This window comes from Branchiostoma lanceolatum, chromosome 17, assembly GCF_035083965.1.
Source record: "Branchiostoma lanceolatum isolate klBraLanc5 chromosome 17, klBraLanc5.hap2, whole genome shotgun sequence".
Lineage (NCBI taxonomy): Eukaryota > Metazoa > Chordata > Leptocardii > Amphioxiformes > Branchiostomatidae > Branchiostoma > Branchiostoma lanceolatum.
The window spans coordinates 16,593,830-16,614,072 of NC_089738.1; the positions used below are offsets into that span (position 1 = coordinate 16,593,830).

Below are 20,243 nucleotides of genomic sequence, written 5' to 3' on the forward strand. Positions count from 1 at the left end.
TGATAACAGAAGTTTAGAAATTATATGTAAAATGATAATAATGATAATAGAAAATCATAAGCTGTAGGCTTATACTTGCAAGGATAACAATAATGATAGGGAGGTTTGTGTGAAAAGGAAATATGCATATGAAGAAAACAAAAGAATGACCAGGTTCATTTTTGAGGGAATTCGTTGGACGCTGATATCCCAGACATACAAAATGAAAGAAGTAATGAGCCATCTCAAAGTTGCCAGAACCGCAAGGGATTGTGGGTAGGGTCAGGGGTTAAGGAGCATCTAAAGAAGACACATCTTCATCTTGTCCCATCGTCGTTTTGAGGGTTTATTTGTTTATTTGTTTTATTTTGATCTCCCGTAGGGTTGGGTAATATATGGTAGACAAATATCGGCGTGAAAACGTTGCAAACTCGTCTAGACAAAGAATTATTTATAAGTGAGGGAACTTTGACCTTAGACCACAATGCATCGCGACTGCACACGCGCACTCGAAACTGTGGGGTGGCTTATACACGTGAACTTGGAAAAGACAATGCACTGACATCGACACACAGCGCTTTCACAATATTTTTCCACTTATTATATGTTAGACTTAGAGTACGTAGGAACATGTATATGTCGATGTAACTCGTGGAATACATGTTGACAACGATGTTACCGTTTTTTCATATCATTCTATCTTGAACAGCAAAATTCAAGCAACTAACAGCAGTAGTTGCCTGTGAGACTGTTGTTATGTCTGTGTAAAATCCTGACACGTATGTACGAAAGATCCGTCGCGCGGGTTCTTCATACATACACATGCAGACAAATTTCATTTGTATTGGCGTCAGATGTGCGAAAATACCACGCATCCTACGAAATTCGATTATTCTGTGCTCTCTTGCACTCTAAGGTCCTATGATTTACAATCGTCTACCTTGGCCAATTATGCAAAGGCTTCCACAACCAAAGCCCCATACTGTAAAAGGGGAAATGTTCACCGTGGTTTTATGTTCGTGGATTTCGCGGTGACATCTTCATCACCCCGATTTTTTTCTGTCTTCTGTCCGCCCACCCCCTTATTTTGACAGCGAACTTAAATCCATAGCTAACACATTTTTTTTTCCCTACCGCGAAATAAAATCCCCGAAAGGGTTTGCCCTTTATGCTACGGTCCCAATTGCGCCAGTGCCCGCAAGGGGTGTAGTCTCGACCGGGTACAGGGAAGAGGGTACCTCCCGCGGTGGTCGCACGATTAGCTTACGGCGTCTAATTGTAACCGGCTCCCGCGTTGATTTTAAGTCCGGGCTAAAATGATTCGGGGTCCCGGCCGGGCCAAAAAATAGCCCAGTAGCCACAGGTTGTCCCACAGGGCCACGTAGGAGTCACGCCCGAAAGTGCAAAAAAAGCAGCCCGTTAACTACCCGGCGGGGCCCCTTTTTCCAATTGGTAGCATTGCAGTAGCCCTTCAGACTACTGTCACACGTATAATTCCCGCCGTCAATGTGTACATTCTTGTTGTGTTTCCTTCCAATCTAGGGGGCAAGGGCCCTGGCAAACCGTCGTCGGCTGCGAGAACACCACTGCGCATGTCTGCCTGATGAATGACGCAACGGACTACATGGGAGGATGGACGGCCCGCGTCAGTGCGCATGACCAAACACAGTCGTCAGACTGGGCCGTCAGTCCAAGCTTCAGACCGGCGAAAGATAGTAAGTACATTCGTAAATGATTTCATCAGGTTGGTGAATGACTGAATAGCAAAGTTCTTTTATTCACAACAAAGTATATTTATACGAGCCGACGTTTTGATGACTGCCTGTCATCTTCCTCAGGGTAATACTGACTGGTTCACAGTGCTCTAGGTGTTATTGCTAACTATGCAGTCCCAAAACCAGTCGGTATTGCCCTGATGAAGTTGACAGGCAGTTATCGAAACGTCGGCTAGTATAAATACTTGGTTGTGAATAAAATAACTTAGCTATTCGGGAAGTACAGTACATTGCAGACACTATCATATACGGTTGCTACAAAGTACACAACAAGGAAATACTAAATCATGGATTACATTGTCAAGGTCGAACGGAAACTAGTAGCGGAAAAACAATTTAGCGCCGTTAGATTCCTTCCTTGTGAAACAGCTTTTCCGGGGACCACACGGGGTCTTTTTAAGTGCCGTTACCATCGCAACGCGCGTGGGACGTTTAGCTACCTGAGAAATCCAATAATGTGTGAAAAGCTTTTCTCCATGTGTCACGACTTCGGAACAAGGCTACCCGGATCAAATACCACCTGTTCACTCGCGAGGGTAATTATCATATATAGACATGCGGTGGTCTTCACACTGTTTGGCCATGGCCACAAAGAATAGGTTGACATTTTCCTCAGAAGGAATTTGATACATTCCATTCTATAGAGGTGAAGGTAGTCCTGTGGGTTGTTAGCTCATGTATGTCTAGGGCACGGTATTCGAATGCAGAGTCCAACCCTCTCCTTCCACTGCCTTTTACCTTCCCAACCGGTGACAGCTGACAGACATTCCAGGTCATGGGGTCAATGGGAGAGGCTACTAATTTACGGGGAATAGTTGTTTGTGGTCTGTCTGTTTGTGTTTTCGCAATCATATATTTCCATATGCTAGTCAAATTCACCGTAGAGTGACAAAAATGGATAAGTTCATGTAATGTCAGTCAAAACCTTATTTGCATGGTTAATGAACTACAATCAAACAAGACATACGAGAAAGTATCAATATTTCACGGAGGCATGAGATCTGTGAACTCTTGATAATTGCCTCTGAATGAAAAGACTCCTTGGACACAACCAAGTGTTTTATTCTACCGACGTTTTGGTGACTGTCTATCACATTCTTCAGGCCAATACTGACTGATTCACATTGCACTGCAGCATAGGTGTCGCTGCTTATAGATGCGGTCCCAAAAGTACATAGTTGTTGTGTTGTGTTGTGTTGACTTACCAACCTGATGGAACTATTCACGGGTTTTCTTACGTCTGTCTGCAGTGATTCTTTCTAGATGCGGTCCCAAAATTAAAGTACTGTTGTTTTGTGTTGTTTTGTGTTGTGTTGTGTTGTGTTGTGCTATGTTGTGTTGACTGGCCTACCCGATGGAACTATTCACGGCTTTTCTTACGTCTGTCGGCAGCGATTCTTTCCACTCCGCATCTGGGTCTGGGCAACCTGGAGGTCGGAACAGACGAGGTCACCGTGACGTGTAAGCTACCCATAACCCCCTTCGAACCGGACGACGATCCCTGGCACTACTTCAACGCCAAGTACACGCTGACGTGGTGGAAGGAAGGCGACAACGACACGGTAAATCTATAAGCTCGTTCACAATTCCGAGTACGTATTCGAAGTAGCAAGAGTGAAGGCCCCTGAGACATAAACAAAACATTACTGGACATTGTTATGCAAATCGAGAGAATGGTCAAAATGAGAACTGTCTACAAGCCAGGATCTTTTACCTTTGACTTTGCGCATGCCCACTAGGAATGTTGAGCGCGCTTATTGAATAGACCTCAATTTTTTGCATCTGGATAAAGTAGATGTTAAAGCACGATACTGGCGCGACACAACCCTATTCATCTGTTATGCACAGCCATTGGTCAGTAGATAGAGTGACGTCACACCATACCACATCCGGGGGATAATCGAGTACATTAAGCCATTTCACAACTTCAAGTGCGCATGAGCAGCTGGGATGCATTGCCTTCGAAGGCTACCCAGCATTATTGGCAAGTTGCAAAATATTTTTCTGGTATCCTCTTCTGTGAGATGTACACACTTAATAGAGGTCATTTGGGAGGGTCTCTAGATGTCTACAAACGCTTGGCCTACACGTCTGCAACATTAGGCTAATTGTTGGCCTGACGTTGCGAAGTAGCCAGTTGCGAGCGTATTTGCCAGTCGTGATCGTAAAAGTACTCTCTAAACATGATGGCGTAAAAGGTTGTATTGTATACTCTCATCCACTCACCCACGCACATATGGGAGATACATAATGGTATTCTGGTGAAGAATCCATCTAATAGCTTTCATTTCCCTCGGCTAGGCTTGCGGATTTAACAATTTAGTTGACGTGTGAAATCTTAACGAAGAGCGTTAACCCGACCGTGCACAAAATAGGGGAATCAAGCCTCGTTAAACAACAATACAGTGCTGCTTCTGTTCTTACCCTATGACTATGTAGTCATCAAAATGTCCTCAAATTAGGAGAAAAATAATTAATTGCTAACACATACAATAATGCATACGTATATGTGCATTGCATATATATAGCTGCAAATGTCTTTCCTCTCAGACCTGTTCATATTGAGGTTAGTGTCTTTATGTAAGACACCAAATGTGAAAATGTCTGTAGGCATATCAAAGACTTAACTGCTACAGGAAAATATATACATCAAACTAAATCAATTTGAACCAACGCAAATCTATTTACCGCAAGCCCTACACACCCTACCTACACACATTTATTTATACAGTTTTAGAATGAAATAAATGGAAACAGTCTTTACATTTCTACAAATTACAAAATGATATATATTTGTTATGTAAACATTTGATATGCATTATATTTGATATGCATTTGTTTATGCAGTTAAAGAATAAGAATAATGGAAACTGTCTTCATATTTCTGCAGATTACAAAACAATATATATTTTTATGTAAATATTTGATACACACTTTATAGGATTTTCTCGTATAACACAAGTCGAGATGGATCAGACACGTGCGGATGGAAGACAAAAAAATCTTAAAAGAAGATTCTAAAAAATTATAATATATACAATTACTAGCTTAAGAAGCGGATCTTACATTACACTGCCTCTTATCCGAACACTTTGATATGATGATGTGTTTATGATGATAGAAAAACAAGAAAAGAAGATGAGTAAGATTACTGCACAGTGAAGACCAAAACCATGTAGGCATACGTTTGATCCTGAGTTCCCTTGCGCTATATGCACAGAATGCAAGATCAGAAACCCGACAAAGGCCAGAATACAATTTCTTAACACCGATTCTAAAGTAATAATATGTACATATAAAAACAAGAAAAGAAGAGGAGTAAGATTATGGCACACTGAAGACTGAAACCTTGTTGGCGACCATGTGATTGAGTACGCGAGCCTGAACCCTCTTGCACAGAATGCAAGATCAGAAACCCGACAAAGGCCAGAATAAAATTTCTTAAAGCAGATGCTAAAGTAATGATATATACATATAAATACAAGAAAAGAAGATGAGTAAAATCATGGCACACTGAAGACTAAAACCTTGTAGGCGAACAATTGATTGAGTACGCGAGCCTGAGCTCCCTTGCACAGAATGCACTATCAGAAACCCGACAAAGGCCAGAATAAAATTTCTTAACGCAGATTCTAAAGTAATAATATGTACGTATTAAAACAAGAAAAGAAGAGGGGTAAAATCATGGCACACTGAAGACTAAAACCTTGTTGGCGACCATTTGATGGAGCACACGAGCCTGAGCTCCCTTGCACTGAATGCAAGATCAGAAACCCGACAAAGGCCAGAATAAAATTTTTTAACAGCGATTCTAAAGTAATAATATGTACATATAAAAACAAGAAAAGAAGAGGGGTAAAATTATGGCACAGTGAAGACTGAAACCTTGTTGGCGACCATGTGATTGAGTACGAGAGCCTGAACCCTCTTGCACAGAATGCAAAATTAGAACCCGCCAAAGGCCAGAATACACCTACGGGGGTTGATACAAATTAGATTGTCTGGACAGCCGAACGACCGCCATATCACGAAATACGAACGTAATCCAATAACACTCACATCCGCAAGCGCGATTATGTTAAAAGATGGACGACTAGCCCAGCTCCAAATCACAAACTTTGGCCAATTATGGAAATGTTCCTGTCGTCCGGAAGACGTCTATCACATCTCATATTGCACCATTAGACCCTGAGAGTTTGGCTAATGTTTATTCATCGCAAGTATGGTGCCAATTATTTCTGACGGCATAGTTTGTGACAGAAAACGGGTCTTGTTTGAAGCATGGTGAGTAAGAGTGGTTCAATAGGTAACGCAATCAATCATAACGTCGTGTCATATATATGTAAGAAAATTGATTATTTTGTGGAATGAAACAGCTTCTTTTAAGTCGCTCGTTTTTGATGCTGTGTTTGATACAACGAAGAAGCTGAATATGTCGACGTTTTTAATGTCTCTGGACAATTGTGTTTTCCCGTCGCTTCATTACATTAACACCAAAAACAACAACGGTATTAGTTTCCTCTGATTTGCAACCTGTAGTGTAATTATAAAACGCGTGATCCTTCTGAGGAATTTGCTGTTCTCCTGTCTTGTTTCCATGATTTGTTTTCACGTCGCTTCATTATAGGAATACCCAAACGCACAGCGGCGTTAGTTTGCTAAGATTGGCGCCCTGAGGTGCAATTATAAAACACATGTTCCGTCATAGTCGTTGTAGTCTTTGTAAGATCGTCTGCTTCAATTCTAATTTGTGCACACAAAAAGGTGCACCTTTACAGTATTTTTGCCGTGATTCAATATTTCATCTTTATTCATGATCATTTATAAACTCATGCCCGAACAATAATGAGAGTATTCCATCAACACAGATGCGTAAAAATGTAAAAAAAAAAACTCTATTCTATAGATTTATTTGATGTTTTTACGTGCAGTACTTAAAGGTTTTGGCATCTTCTGTGGCGGCAGTGGATGAATGATAGTCTCACGTTTAAATCAAAGGGCTCGAAATTCATTTTTGGAAATAGGTGCACTGGTGCACCCAACCAAAGAAATTAGGCGCAGAAAGAATTTTGGGTGCACCACAAAATAAAGTTGAATGTCAGCAAAACATAATTGCAAAGTTTAATGCTCTTAAGAACTTCAATTTGTAATTCTTAAGCTAACTTCAAAATCGCAAATAAGTGATACATCAAATAAAGTACAACAAAAGGTAACGTTGCTTTTACTGATACTTACATTTCAAGAACATTCTGTATAGTAGTGTACAATAGTACCTTTACCCTGTAGAGTACAAAAACATCTAGGTGCACTGGTGCACCCACAGTCAAAATTAGGTGCACAGCTCAATTTTTGGGTGCACAGAGGTGCACATGCATCCAGTATTCTAAAGTACATTAAAAAATGTGAATATAGTAGCTAATACAGTAGAATCCGCTTAACTGCACATCCAATTTGTCAGCGTATTTGGTGCAATTATCCGGCTTTTGCAACAATGCGAAATTGCGCATTTCGAGCCCTGAATCAATATGGATGTACCTCATGTTGACGCACCTCTTAAATTTGTTCATCGTTCGAGTTAAATGAAGTCTTGAGAGACGGAAATTTGGTATGCTTCAAAGGTGGCTGACGCACGAAGAGTTATCAATTAGATCGGGACTGACGACCCTTTTAAACCCCGGGCCACCCGCCTGTCTGTTTCGATTATCCTCTCCTGAAGACGCCTACGAAACAAATATTCTGTCCGTGTGACGTCACAACACTAACATCAGCGTTATGAAACCGCAAGCATGGGCAGTGAACCGATGTTTATATGTAACAATGATATTTCATCTCATTTTAACAACATCTGAGATACATGCAGTAAGGTATTAACTTTACACCGCTACATTATTGACAGGTATGTTAGAATGAACTGTGCCAAAACGCATTCGCAAACGACGCTAATTTGTCGCCTACAACTGCGATTTTTTGTTGAAAATTCGCAATTAGCAAAATAGCGCCAATTAGGGAAAACGGTGCAATCACCCCAAATCCCTACATGTATTTAAATAATCGTAATCGTCGTTCTTTCTTAATTCAGTGGCAATAATGTGATTTCAAATAAAGTTATGCTGTATCTGATTTGGAGCCCAAACTGAGCTGAGAATGTGACGTTCCTGGCACGGCTATTTTGTTAGTAGAGGTCACGTATGTTACCCACTCGTCTTCAGTGTGACTACAAGGAAAAATGTGAAAATGCTTGCACAGTTTGCCCAGTTTCCGAGCGCAGGTTTGCTGAGTCCAGTAAGATAACTGCTAAGTCATCCAGTAAACCCAAGCCTCCTTTACCCCCCCCCCCCCTCAAAAATATCATGACTGACTCCCAGGGTATAATTGTAGCTGTTTAACTACTATTGACAACTGACTCTCTGCCGTTTGAAACACACAGAGCACGATGACCGGGAAAGTCCTGGAGACGAGCCTGACTGTGGAAGGTCTACATCCGGGCACCTCCTACTGCCTGACGGCCATGTTGTCCATCCGGGTCCCTCCTGAGCGGAACAGTGACGTCAGCAAGGTCGTCTGCGTCACAACCAAGGAACGGAGTAAGTCACTTTCAACTTGTACTGTTGGGGCGTGGTAACTAACCAGCTGCCACTCAATCATAGCAATTGCCTTAGGTTTGGTTTACACACGCGTTTTTGAGTCGACTGTGCAAGAAGTCTTCTAGTAGGAAAACTCCCCTTGAGCAGCCCAAAGCTCCACCCACACAGGCTTAGTGCCTTACGCCGAAAGAAACAAATTATGAAGAGCAGCTTCCGTAAATTCTCCTAGCTTTCTCCATTTGAATAATTTACAAAAATTCCCTCTTTCTACTAAATCAACCAACCCACTTATGATTCCAAACGTGGGTCAGTTCATTTTCCACTGTCTTCAAATAGAAGTCAAACCCAACCATAGTCAACCATAGTTAACATAAAACTTTCACAGTAGACTAGATAACTATTTCGATTTCCATGTATTTCCATGTACTTGTTTTTTTTGCAATTAGCCTTTGGTCATGAACTTGCAAAGAAGTTATTACTATTTATAAGGCCTGCTCATTGATATCCAAAGGCAGGACAAACAGCACATAACATTTGACAGTCCCCTACTGCGTTTATTAACCGATGTGAATTAGATATATTTAATTTTTACAGCTTGTGACGCGCAGTATTTACAAAGTCATTAGACACAGGTAATTAAAGAAATAAGCGCATCTTAATTTGTTACGAAATTATGTTCCGTTTACTGGAATGCAGTATTAGATTAAAATGGCGACACTGCCCAAAGCTATTATCATTATTGTGATAATTCTGACGTGTATTGCTTTTGGTTGCCATTGTGTAGCTCTCTTTATATCATATGCAATCACTTATGATGCAAGCTTAACTGCATTTCCTCGGATAATTCTGAAATGAACGTTTGTAAGAAAATCTGTGTTCAACCGCTATTAACACCCAAAGCCAGCCAACTAGTACCATAGGGCACCCATCTTTACCGATGATACTAGTAAATTCAAAAGATTAGCATATCTAAAGATGCACAGTCATGGAACGTCTCTTTGCATTATGCATTGCCGTGCCAGAGTGGTGCAGTAGCGTAGACGTAAAGGGAACGATTATGTTGATTAGGTGTGGTATCCTATGATTTGTTGTGGCAGTTAGCTGAGCTGTGAACTTTGGCATAATGCTGCCTAGGCATACGTCTCCGGGTATGCGTTTCGTTAGAACGCTGCATTCCGGATCCCTCACCCCCAGTCCCCACGAAAGTAAAATAAACGCACAGTGAAATTTAGAAAGTATCTAGATTGATAATGTCAAAACCAGTTCATAAGACCCAAAACTGTGTAACTCTGATGATTTCCTGATAAAAAGTCCTGCAAATCCTGCAATCAGGCTGGCCCCATACCTGGACAGATGGCAAAACTGTACAATTTTGACGTCTTTTTCCACAGTGGTTAGTCTTCTGTACTTCAGACGCATCAAAATTAAGTTTGGTAAAAGGAATGAGTGCATCGCTACCATGACGTTACTAAATGCAAATTGCAGATACGTTATTCATTGTGACATTAAACAGTGGAGAAGATATGGCAGATAGTTTGTGGCGTCCTCCGTCTATAATTTCAAGTTACCACATATTCATTCAACGAGAGATAAACTCATGAAAACCCATTTGTTTTGGTAATAATCATAGAACAATGCTAAACTTTCTTCCAACAGAAAGGTATACACGGATCAAACTTCAACGGCCACTGTCGCCTTTTTCAGGATCAATAATGACCAATCACTTCCGAACGTAAACTCGCGAGAGGTACAGACACGTGACTTTATTGGCACGTGTCTTTAAGGATACGTGATGTCAGCAATTGGTCAAACGTGTCAAGAAGTTTATAACGCCCACTGTCTCTGTTTAGTGATGACTGGAGTGCCCTAATGTACATGGCCTCTTTATATCTCTCAAAAGTAAGAGATAACTGTATTTACTTGTTTGTTTTGTTTTTTTGTTTGTTTCCAGTCCCCTCTGTCGGACCGAGGAACATTTCTCTCAAGCCGCTGCCTATCAACTGCGTGGCCCCCTCCGTCCGTGACGTCATCATTTCCTGGGCAGACAGTGACGTGAGTTCTTCTATTTTCATATAATGATAATAATGATGATGATTGTAATGTTAATAGTAATAGAAATAATAACTATAATAATAATAGTAATGATAATGGTTTAGTCAACTTCGAGACTCATGATACATGTACGTGTCACATAGCAGCTAGTGGTTAACTTGCGTAGTCACCATACATTGGTAAGATCCATACGAAAACTGCGACTAGAAATAACTAAGTTTTTATATAACACAGTAAAATCAAATCAAGATAACATCATTTACGACATAATGATTCTCATCAGATGGCAGCCGCAGGCAAGCGACAGCCCTAATTAGATTTAAAAAAGGTCTATTCTATAGATTTATCTGATGTTTCTACGTGCATTACGTAAAAGGGTTTGGCATCTTGTGGCTAAATGATAGTCTCGCGTTTTAATCAATACGGATATACGTCATATTGACAGATGGCAGTCGCAGGCAAGCGGCAGCCCTACGAGGTGAAGTCGTACGACGTCAAATGGAACGACCACGGCAAGGCAGGCGACCCCGGCAGTATGGCCGTGATGGTGAACGCCACTGATAGGTCCATGAAGGTCACGTGCCTGGGGTCCGTGGAGGTGGAGGTGCGAGCGTGTAACACCGCCGGGTGCAGCCCACCAACCAGAGGGGTCCTCAAGTTCTCCGGAGACGACCACATCAGTAAGTTAAGTTAAAGTGACCCCGGCGTCCTGAAAAGACGAAATGGGGGTGGCGTCCATCTCCATTTCTATAGCCCTTGGGCCACACACATTTGTGCAAGCCACTACAGCAGGGGGCTGATCCACTGTGATGTGTGCGTTTAACTACCATACTCTTTCCCAAATGCTGAGTGCTAAGCAGAGAAAGCAGTATGTACCATTGTTAAAGTCTTTGGTATGACCCGGCCAGGATCGAACTCACGACCTACCGTGTACAATGCGAACACTCTACCAACTAGGCCATTGCACCATCAGTGAGAATGACCTATGATTACGCCTTTTCAATTGACAAAATATGAAACACAACAAAAGTGGCGGCGAACTCACGTTACAAACATTTTGTATCATTGTACAGCACGGAAAGTAATACATGTAACAAAGCAATAAACATCTGTATATATACATATTTACATAAGTAGGTAGCTCGTTTATATGTTAGGTTATAGATATCGTTTGTGCTGTTATGTACTTGTATTCTTCTTCTTTCTCATTATACATATATGTGAATTCCACCTCGCTGCGACCTAACTTGGATTTGTGTAACCCTTGATTTCATAATTGGAATACCATGCAAAATGAACAAGTATTTCCATATTTTGGGCCCTAATTGCTTTGGTTGCCTTTGAGATATGTTTTACCATTTGATTGGCCGTGCAGTGCATGTTTCTATCACTGACTGTATTCATCCTGTATTCATACAGAATGTAAGATCTGGACCTCGGTTGCCGTGCTGGTTGCGTGCTGCATCGGCCTGGCCTTGCTCGTGGCCATCATCATCTGCTGCCGCAAGACTGGCATCCTGTCCAAAGAGCACCGAGCCAAGAAATCGAAACTCCCGAGTATTCTGGTAAGTCTGCTTGGTATTCTATTACATCCACCACTTCAAGGATGATCTGATATGTAAGCCTCTGCCGTAAATATCTTGGCAATTCTATACTCTGCGGGGTTCGCAGTTGATACAGTTTATCGCAGCGCCGCGCGCAAACGCTAAATCCTACCGAAGGGCGTGTGAGGACAAGGTTTTGCAGTAACTTGGCCGTCTATTTCATTTCATATAAGGAAAAAATGCTGCGATTGATGATGTATAAAAGGCACTGCAACAGCCGCATTAGATGGGTACCTACTGGCTGTGATTTCAATGAATATAACTGAATATAGTAACAGGTCATTTATATTTGTAATCTCCAAGCAAATGTAGAAACGTTTCTCAAGTCAGTGCCAGTGCTCTAGGAGAGCTTGAAAAACTATTGTACAATTCTACATCTGCTTGGAGATTTCAAATATAGGATAATGGGTTTTATTTGCAAGTTCTTGCCCGAGGGCTAATTGCAGCATAAAACAATGCATAGAAAAAGTATACAGACAGTGCAAGTTAACAATGGTGACAAGTGGAACAAGTGACTATTCTAAGAATTGCTACGGAATAAAATCTATGATTTTGGGGTTTATAATAAATCAACAGCAGTATCTGTGTAAGGTTCTGATGACGTCTAACCAATAAGAACGTTTCTTTTTCCTTCCTTCAGGAGGAGGTAGTGAAAGGAAGCGGGGACGGCTCCTATTGGCCAGTTTCTGACAGGCCACGCCCAGAGGTCTATGACGTCGTGCCGACAAATGACGAGATCTCCAAGCTGACGGCACCGGACACGTCGTCTGACGGGACCAACAGCACTTCGGAGGAGGTCTTCACCCCCGATACACCGGTCTTCTCAGACGTCACGTTCCACCCCGGATGCGAATCGCCACCTCTCCGTCAACAGAAGAATGCCCTGGAGAGCCACCTGGTCAAAGATGAGCGCCCCAAGCTGGTGTGGGACCTGTCCCTGGGCATGGGGACCCGGCGGCCGCACCACGACTCCTCCTCGACCTACGTGTCCTCCATTACCGACACCACGTCCTACACATCCGACCTCGACTCGCCGCAGCCCCAGAAGGCCGCCAAGGTGATTCCGTGGACCGGCAACGCCAGCGCTGACAACAGCTATGTCTCCCAGTCGCAGCTAAACCACCTACAGCCATCCAGTGTTCCCACCACCAGCACCACCGTTCTGCCAAAAGCACCCAGCAGCCACGTGAGCACCAGCGACCAAACTCCAGAGGAGAAGCAAGACTTCAGGAAATATTCCGGCCCGAAGTCCCCGTCAAAAATGACGGCCGATCAAGCCTCTACTTATTCCAAGAAGATGCCAAAATGTGCCCCAAAGATCTTATCAGAAGAGATAAGTGACTATGTGTCGGTTGGGTAGGGCAGGGTTGACATTGACATAAGTGCACTGTGGGTATACCAAGACATATCAACTTTTGGCCATCGTGTCAAAGGATAGATCTATATTGAAAGAGAGAAAAAGAGAATATTTTTACTGCATTGAAGTTGAAGATGGATGCTGCTTGTAGTAAGAAGACATTGCGAAGGAAGAGAATTGTATAAAAAACGGGTCTGTATTTAAGAAATGTGAATATTGTTGGTTTTTGGTTGAAGAAAGTGAAAAATGGACAGAGTGTGGAGAAGCCAGTAGTAGAGTAGTGATGAGAAAAACCCACATTGCACTTTCAGAAAGCTACTGACGACGTCCATAGATGTAACTTTGCTGGTGCCATGGTATCTATTGTTTTTTCCATTTTCCTAAAATGTTTGAAACTAGAATTACTTTTCCGTGGTGCAGGAAATAACGTTTTCGTAGACTATTCACAAGAGATCAGACTTTTATTTATTCCGCTGATTTTTTTTTTCATCCTGATTCGCGATTCCTTTACCCCCTCCACAGAATGGAATCAGAATTTATTACATGCGACACATACATATAAAATAGACAATGTCTATTTTTGAGCTGCTTTTGTGCACGTTTTGATTACATGTAGATTTCAAAGCAGTAAGAGCCAAAACTGCCAGTAAAGAAGAAAATATACAGAGTAGAATGGAAACTAAACTTTTGATTTGTGACCACGTAGGGGTATTGTAAATGTTAATTGATATCATAATACAGTTTGTGAAATATTTAAAAAGTACTCTACAGGTTGTTGAAAATGTCGGTACTGTTTGGTTATATTGACTGTTGGTGTGATTTGTGTATAATGTCTGGATTTCGTGCTGATAGTACTCCAGATTTCTTGGGTGTAATGTTATGATTGCATGATTCTTGATTTAAATTATTCAGGTAAACCAGATACAGGAGATACAACATGTGGCTACGTCATCAAAATGGCGGAGCTGGTCGTGTCAAATTTCCCCATGTAGCGTCCTTCGGGGAGGTTGTATATTTTAGACGTATTCGATTGGATTCCAGACAAAATGGATGTAACTTCTCAAAGATAGAAACTCCTAGTAGATCCTGAATATTTGACAAAGAGACTATGTGAAATCCTTGTTATAAAGAAGGCTCTCTTGCGTTGGTAACACATTGAATATTATCCAGAACTGGTGTTTTCAATCTGAAGAAAACAAAATACCGAGCTAAGCTACCTTTAGACGTCATGCCTTCAAAAACACTCAAGCAATTCAAATACGTTTGGCGCCAACCTCCTCTACTGTGTTAGCACATTTATCCTCTGTCACAAATGAAACGGTTAAAAACACACACAGCCCGCTGTATGATCTAAACATGCATGTCGTAAATACGGATGATGTGTTTTACCCTTGTTTAGGTTGCTCATAAGTCAGAAGCGTTCAAGCTAGAATTCAAATCTATCTCTTACGAAAAAAGACAAGGTGATTTATACATGAGATTTTAATAGTACTTGTATAAGAATCAATCTTGTATGGATTTGATGTTTATATATACGGACATTGTATTGGTAACCCTTGGAAAATGTGTTTTGCCTGCTATAAGATGGAGAGTACGTGGGTTGACTTACAGCTTATGTGAAAGGTCGAGCTTCCCGCGTTGGTTTGCTAAGGGAATTTTTCTGATCTGCCCGCACAGGCTCTGTACGTATGCAGACAACGTTTCTAACGAGTCTGCTGTGTTTCAGTGACTGCCAGTAATCCACCGGAATACATTCTGTACCTCAGTGTTTCACAGGGATATATAACAAAGAAAACCCAAAGGATTGCTCTCTTTTTTTTTCAAATATATACATGTATCACAGGTCGGTCCGTGAAATACAACCAGCTGCTGCGCGCCGCGTGCCTGCAAAGCTGGTGTGCTACGCCGAAGGGCGGCTATATACTAGATACAGATACAGTATTATGTATATGGTTCGGGACGACGTTTGCAATTTGAAGAGCAAAACATTGGAAATTGATACATTTTAATACAACCAGCTGCTGGTAATTTGTATAGACCTGTACCAGGTAAATACGAACTGTGTATGTGTATAACAGTTGTGGATGACTTCAATTAAGCGTGGTTTGATTGATATTTATAAAGGTATGTTCAAGATTTTGTGTAATTTGATCACTGCGAAGAAATAAAGTGATATTCATGGCACTGAATGCTGAAGTCGTTTGTTTTTATATTATCTTTCACAAAAATATCCTGAGTAATACTTTAAACCTTCTGGTTGGTGCTGCATAAGTCTTGGGGCGCCTCCTTGTCGGTATGCGTAAACAGGAGGACTACGTGAGGTTGGCGAGGGGTCTTGTTTAAGCCCCCGTCACAAATAAGAAATTCAGCTCGGCCGACGTGTTGGCAAGCTTCAAATGTGCATTTTCGGCCGAAGTACAGCCGACGTCCTGTCGATTACGCGGGCTTCGGGCGATTTTCATAAATAAAAGTTGATCCAAATATTGGCCTTTTACCAGGTTAGTCGATACTGACTTCGTCCATGTCCAAGAGATGGTACCATCGCATTGGGGATTTTTAGTTTTTAGTGTTCGATTCGGACGTCACCTGAGATTTTCATAGGAAACTACGGTCGACGCTCGGGAGATTTTGAAATTCGGCGAGCTTCGGGCGATCTACAAAGTCGGCCGACGCTAGCATGAATTGTGACGCCGGCTTAACGGCCACATTCAACCAGGCAGCGATCGCGCTACGACCTCGCTGCGACCTAAATGGGATTTGTGTAACCCTTGAATTTAAAACTGGAATATCATGCAAAATGTGAAAGCCTGAGTGAGAAGACAACAAAACCAGGCGTAAAAAGATTTGTTTTGTTTTTTTATCTATGAAATTCGTTAAATCGCCGTCTAGCGCGATCGCCGTCCTATGGAATTTGGGTGGGAGGGCCCTGTCACACTTGTGCGTATATACTGTATATATGATGTCCACTGCCTTTCTGCCAAACATTGATATGCAATTTCCGTTCTAGTCCTTTCTTTTTTGACGTTATTCCATTGTTTTTCTATGTTACATTTTGTTATATTTATGTTTTATTCATTTTGTTATTTGAAATCAGTTGTAATAAGTTAGTATTTCCAAGCATTTAGTTAAGTTTACTTTGTATTATTATTCAATTACAGTTTGTGTTACTTTTGTTATCTTATGTATCTAAGTTAAGTTTGAATGTGGGGATTTGCCCCCCAGGGCACATTGAAAAACGCCATCACAGGCGATATGTTACCCCTGGATAAATAAAAAATAAACAAACAATAAATACAAGTCCGCAGGAGTTGCGTATTAACATATTTTTGGTTAAGGTTAAGATTGCAGCCGAAGAAGTAATTTTTTGGTTTAATAACTAGACTACTCAACTGGGGGTCAAAGTAGAAAACAACTTCTTCCCCGCAAAATCTACTTAAACCAAAAAATGTTACTGCGGAACTCATACGGACTTGAATATACATGTACGCACAAGTGTGACAGGGGCTTAAGTACTGTTAAGCTTTAGCTTAGCCTCCTCCCAGTGCTGGTTTCAGTAGACTGTCAGTGTTTATATTGATGTGGTTGTTGACTAGTTTATAGAAAAAGGCGAGGAGGCCATTCCTCCTCCTTTCAGAGATAAGGGGCTACTGCAGGTCATTGAGCATTTGTGTCACGCTGCTGGTGCGCCGGTAGTCATTCAGGGTCACCCGGGCGGCCCTGCGCTGGACGGTCTCCACCTCCTGTATCCCTTCGGTGGTGTGCGGGTCCCAGACGATGGCACTATATTCCAAGTGGTGCCACACCAGCGCCTTGTAACAAGTGGCCCTGACCCTAGATGGGCAGTGTGCAACATTAAGAGCAATATCATAATCATTCCAGGGTATCATCACTCCTTTGGAGGAATATGAAGATAGAAAATTGTATAGGCGGTTTTACTGGCGGTTTATGACGATTTTAATCTATGTTGGGTTGCTGTCAAAGAAACCCGGCAGTCAAAAAACCTTACAATTTTCACCCCAACATCCGCTTGGAGATCTATCCACAAGAGAGCTGCTGGAATCCGCTGCGTTGGATCATGCGATAAGCTTGTTCTTCCACTCTGTGGAATTTCTCTCCTCGGCATTACGAATTCCTAGACAGATTCGCAACGGTTCTACCCCACGCTTCTAATTAAATGGGTTGTTCGTCTGAATGTACGTAACCCGTCATCAACACCGCTAGTAGCACCGTCACCTCGCTTTCCACATTATCACGTCTTCCGTAATACTGTGAATGCATTTAAGTTCGCGTGGTGTTTATTTCGCGCTAAGGCGAAAATGGATTGTTCGCGGTGGTTTTAAGTTTGCGGCAGCGCTATGGTCACATACTGCTACAGTATTGGACAAAAATGTTCGCGGTGGTTTTGAGTTCGCGGTGAAACATCGCCGCAAAAACCGCGAACATAAAACCGCGGCGGACATTTCTGCATTTACAGTATTCTAGCACAGATGGATTCGTGTACAGAAATTAGGGGCCATTAAAGAAGTCCTATTTTAGCTCCGCGGAAGTCGGTCCCCATGCAGGGGTAATTACGTTGTCTATAAGCAAGTCACAAGGCGTAGAGGAGCTCTTTGAAATATCTATCTGCCATTTGTGTATCTCCGCCGAATTCATACTTGGCACATACCGACAAGGTCAAAAGTGCGCGAACTTTCTCCTTGGCAAAAGAATGACAAGGTATCTGGTTACACGTCTTGGGAAAAACGTCTAAGTTCAAGACAAATTGCATTTGCAAAGTAAAGTACAAACGAGTTCAAGTGTTACAATTAGATTAATGACGTAAGTAAAAGATAATACTGTGTGCGAAGGAAAAAAGAAGGTATGAATAAAGGGCTATAGCGCACATGTCAGGTCATAACTATAGACTACGTACCCTTTTATAACTGTTAACTGAATTTCAAATCATTCTTGTCAACTCCTTGCACGCGACGCCGATTTGAATATCAGTAGGTGAGAGGGGAACGACGGGTAAAGAAGAAGTCACAACAGCTGTGATCAGAGCTCTGTGGTGTTTTCGATATCGTGAAATATACGAAGATATTGTTGAAATATTTGGGGAGGACTACCCTTGTATTTTAACCGACAAGAAATGGGTTGTCGTCATTAACCAGGACAGGGAGAGCACTGAAGTTGTCGCACACACCTCTGCATATCAATTGTCCATGTTTTCCCCCTATCAGAAACCCTACATGAACAATCCTTTATTCCTAGAACGCTCAAAATCATGCAATGATAAGCAAAAAGCGGACACTATTGATCTTCAATACTGTATTCTTAATATTTTATCTTAATATGTATACGGTGTTCTTTTAGATTGGTAGCAGATTTGAGATAACTCATGTTATCGCGTCATTTGTACCTTCAATCTGTGATACTGTGTAACTTTAACATTTAATTTTATTATGAAATGATGACGTGTTGATAGCTGTAAAATTGTGAATTGCAACGCAATTCAGGCCGTCTCAGCCTGAGATGTTGTAAACATTGAATAAAGTTTAAAGTACTCTCGAAGTAGAGGTTCGGCTCTGGTTGATTTCTGACGAATTTTAGGCCAGCTTGCTGACAACAACAACAAAAACTGACAAAATAGGAAACCCGATAAGAACGCCGAAAAAGACTTAAAAAGCAAGCAGGAGCCTAACCTCTGCTTGGAGTTCAAAATGGCGACCCCTGCAAGAAAATGATGACAATTATTTGAAATCATTTGGCACACAGAATAATTATAGTTATGCCCGAAAGTGTGTATTATGCATGCCCCTTTTATTTTTGTGGTTTCACGGCTTTCTGATTTACCGTCGTAACTCACAACACAAAATCTTTGAACTTTAAACAGTTCTGTTGTAGCCTCCGAGAATATATTGGAGTGGTTCCCTCCATTTCATTTGTTTGTATTTATTTTACAAGTAACGCTTGAGCCGCAAAAAAAATCATGATCCGACCTCTCAACATCTGCTTAGAGATGACCTTGATTGGTACTTTGTTCGAGTTGACGTCTAAAAGAGTCCTCTAGCGGATGGTACTAGAACTGCAAATTACAAATGTTCACCAGCTATCCTTGCGAAATGAAAATACCCGCCTGTTGTGATTTAAAAATTCGCATAAATATGTTTAATGTTACTGAATTTGTTAACGTACCCTGTAATATACCAAATCTTGGTTTTCTGTACAAGCACTTACATGTACCATATAGTATAGGCTCCCTATATACAAACATCCCTTACAAATATCAGTGTACAATGTCAACACGAAATGCAGCATTCAAGTTCAGACTTCACATGTAAGATAGCGTTGAGCTTGAATATCAAAAAGGTGCAAATACATGATTTGACAAGTGTCTGGCATCTATGTACGTCTTAATACATTTCCAGGCATCGATACTCACCGTTTTATGATTATTGAATGATATTTATGATTGTGCGTAACATATATAACATAAAGGTTACATCTTAATTAAGATCAGTATCACAACAATTCAGAATTTGTGTTTTTCTCACAGCAACATGAACAAGACCAAGAAAACGAAAATACCTCTGATTCTAAAGTGAAGTAGAATTAGCAAATGAAATATTGATAAATTGTAATATTTCGTATTTTGATGAACAACGCATGAATCTGCTCTATTTGTGACATTTCTTTACACATTTTACATTTCATTACTACTTGGTCATGGTTAAACTTGAGTGTTCTGAAATTAATTTCCTTTCATGTTTAAACATGATTGTTCTAAAATTGATTCCTGTGTTTATTGTTTTCTGGACACTTCATATAGCTGATACTAAGTGATAAGTGGACAAAAACTAAAGTCATTGTGTGAACATACGTTCGTAAATCACTTTTCTGTCAATACTTTGTA

General features: G+C 41.2%; 1 protein-coding gene across 1 annotated transcript in view; it reads left to right on the top strand.

Annotated features, from left to right (window-relative positions):
• Positions 1 to 15,540, top strand: part of LOC136422933 (uncharacterized) — a 33,386-nt gene extending 17,846 nt beyond the window's left edge. The window contains exons 3-9 of the mRNA XM_066410860.1: positions 1,522 to 1,694; positions 3,147 to 3,316; positions 8,182 to 8,338; positions 10,290 to 10,390; positions 10,836 to 11,070; positions 11,810 to 11,955; positions 12,635 to 15,540. Coding sequence (XP_066266957.1) covers positions 1,522 to 1,694; positions 3,147 to 3,316; positions 8,182 to 8,338; positions 10,290 to 10,390; positions 10,836 to 11,070; positions 11,810 to 11,955; positions 12,635 to 13,354 — 1,702 coding nt within the window. The 3' untranslated portion in view covers positions 13,355 to 15,540. The remainder of the gene's footprint in view (positions 1 to 1,521; positions 1,695 to 3,146; positions 3,317 to 8,181; positions 8,339 to 10,289; positions 10,391 to 10,835; positions 11,071 to 11,809; positions 11,956 to 12,634) is intronic.
• The last annotated feature ends 4,703 nt before the right edge of the window (positions 15,541 to 20,243 follow it).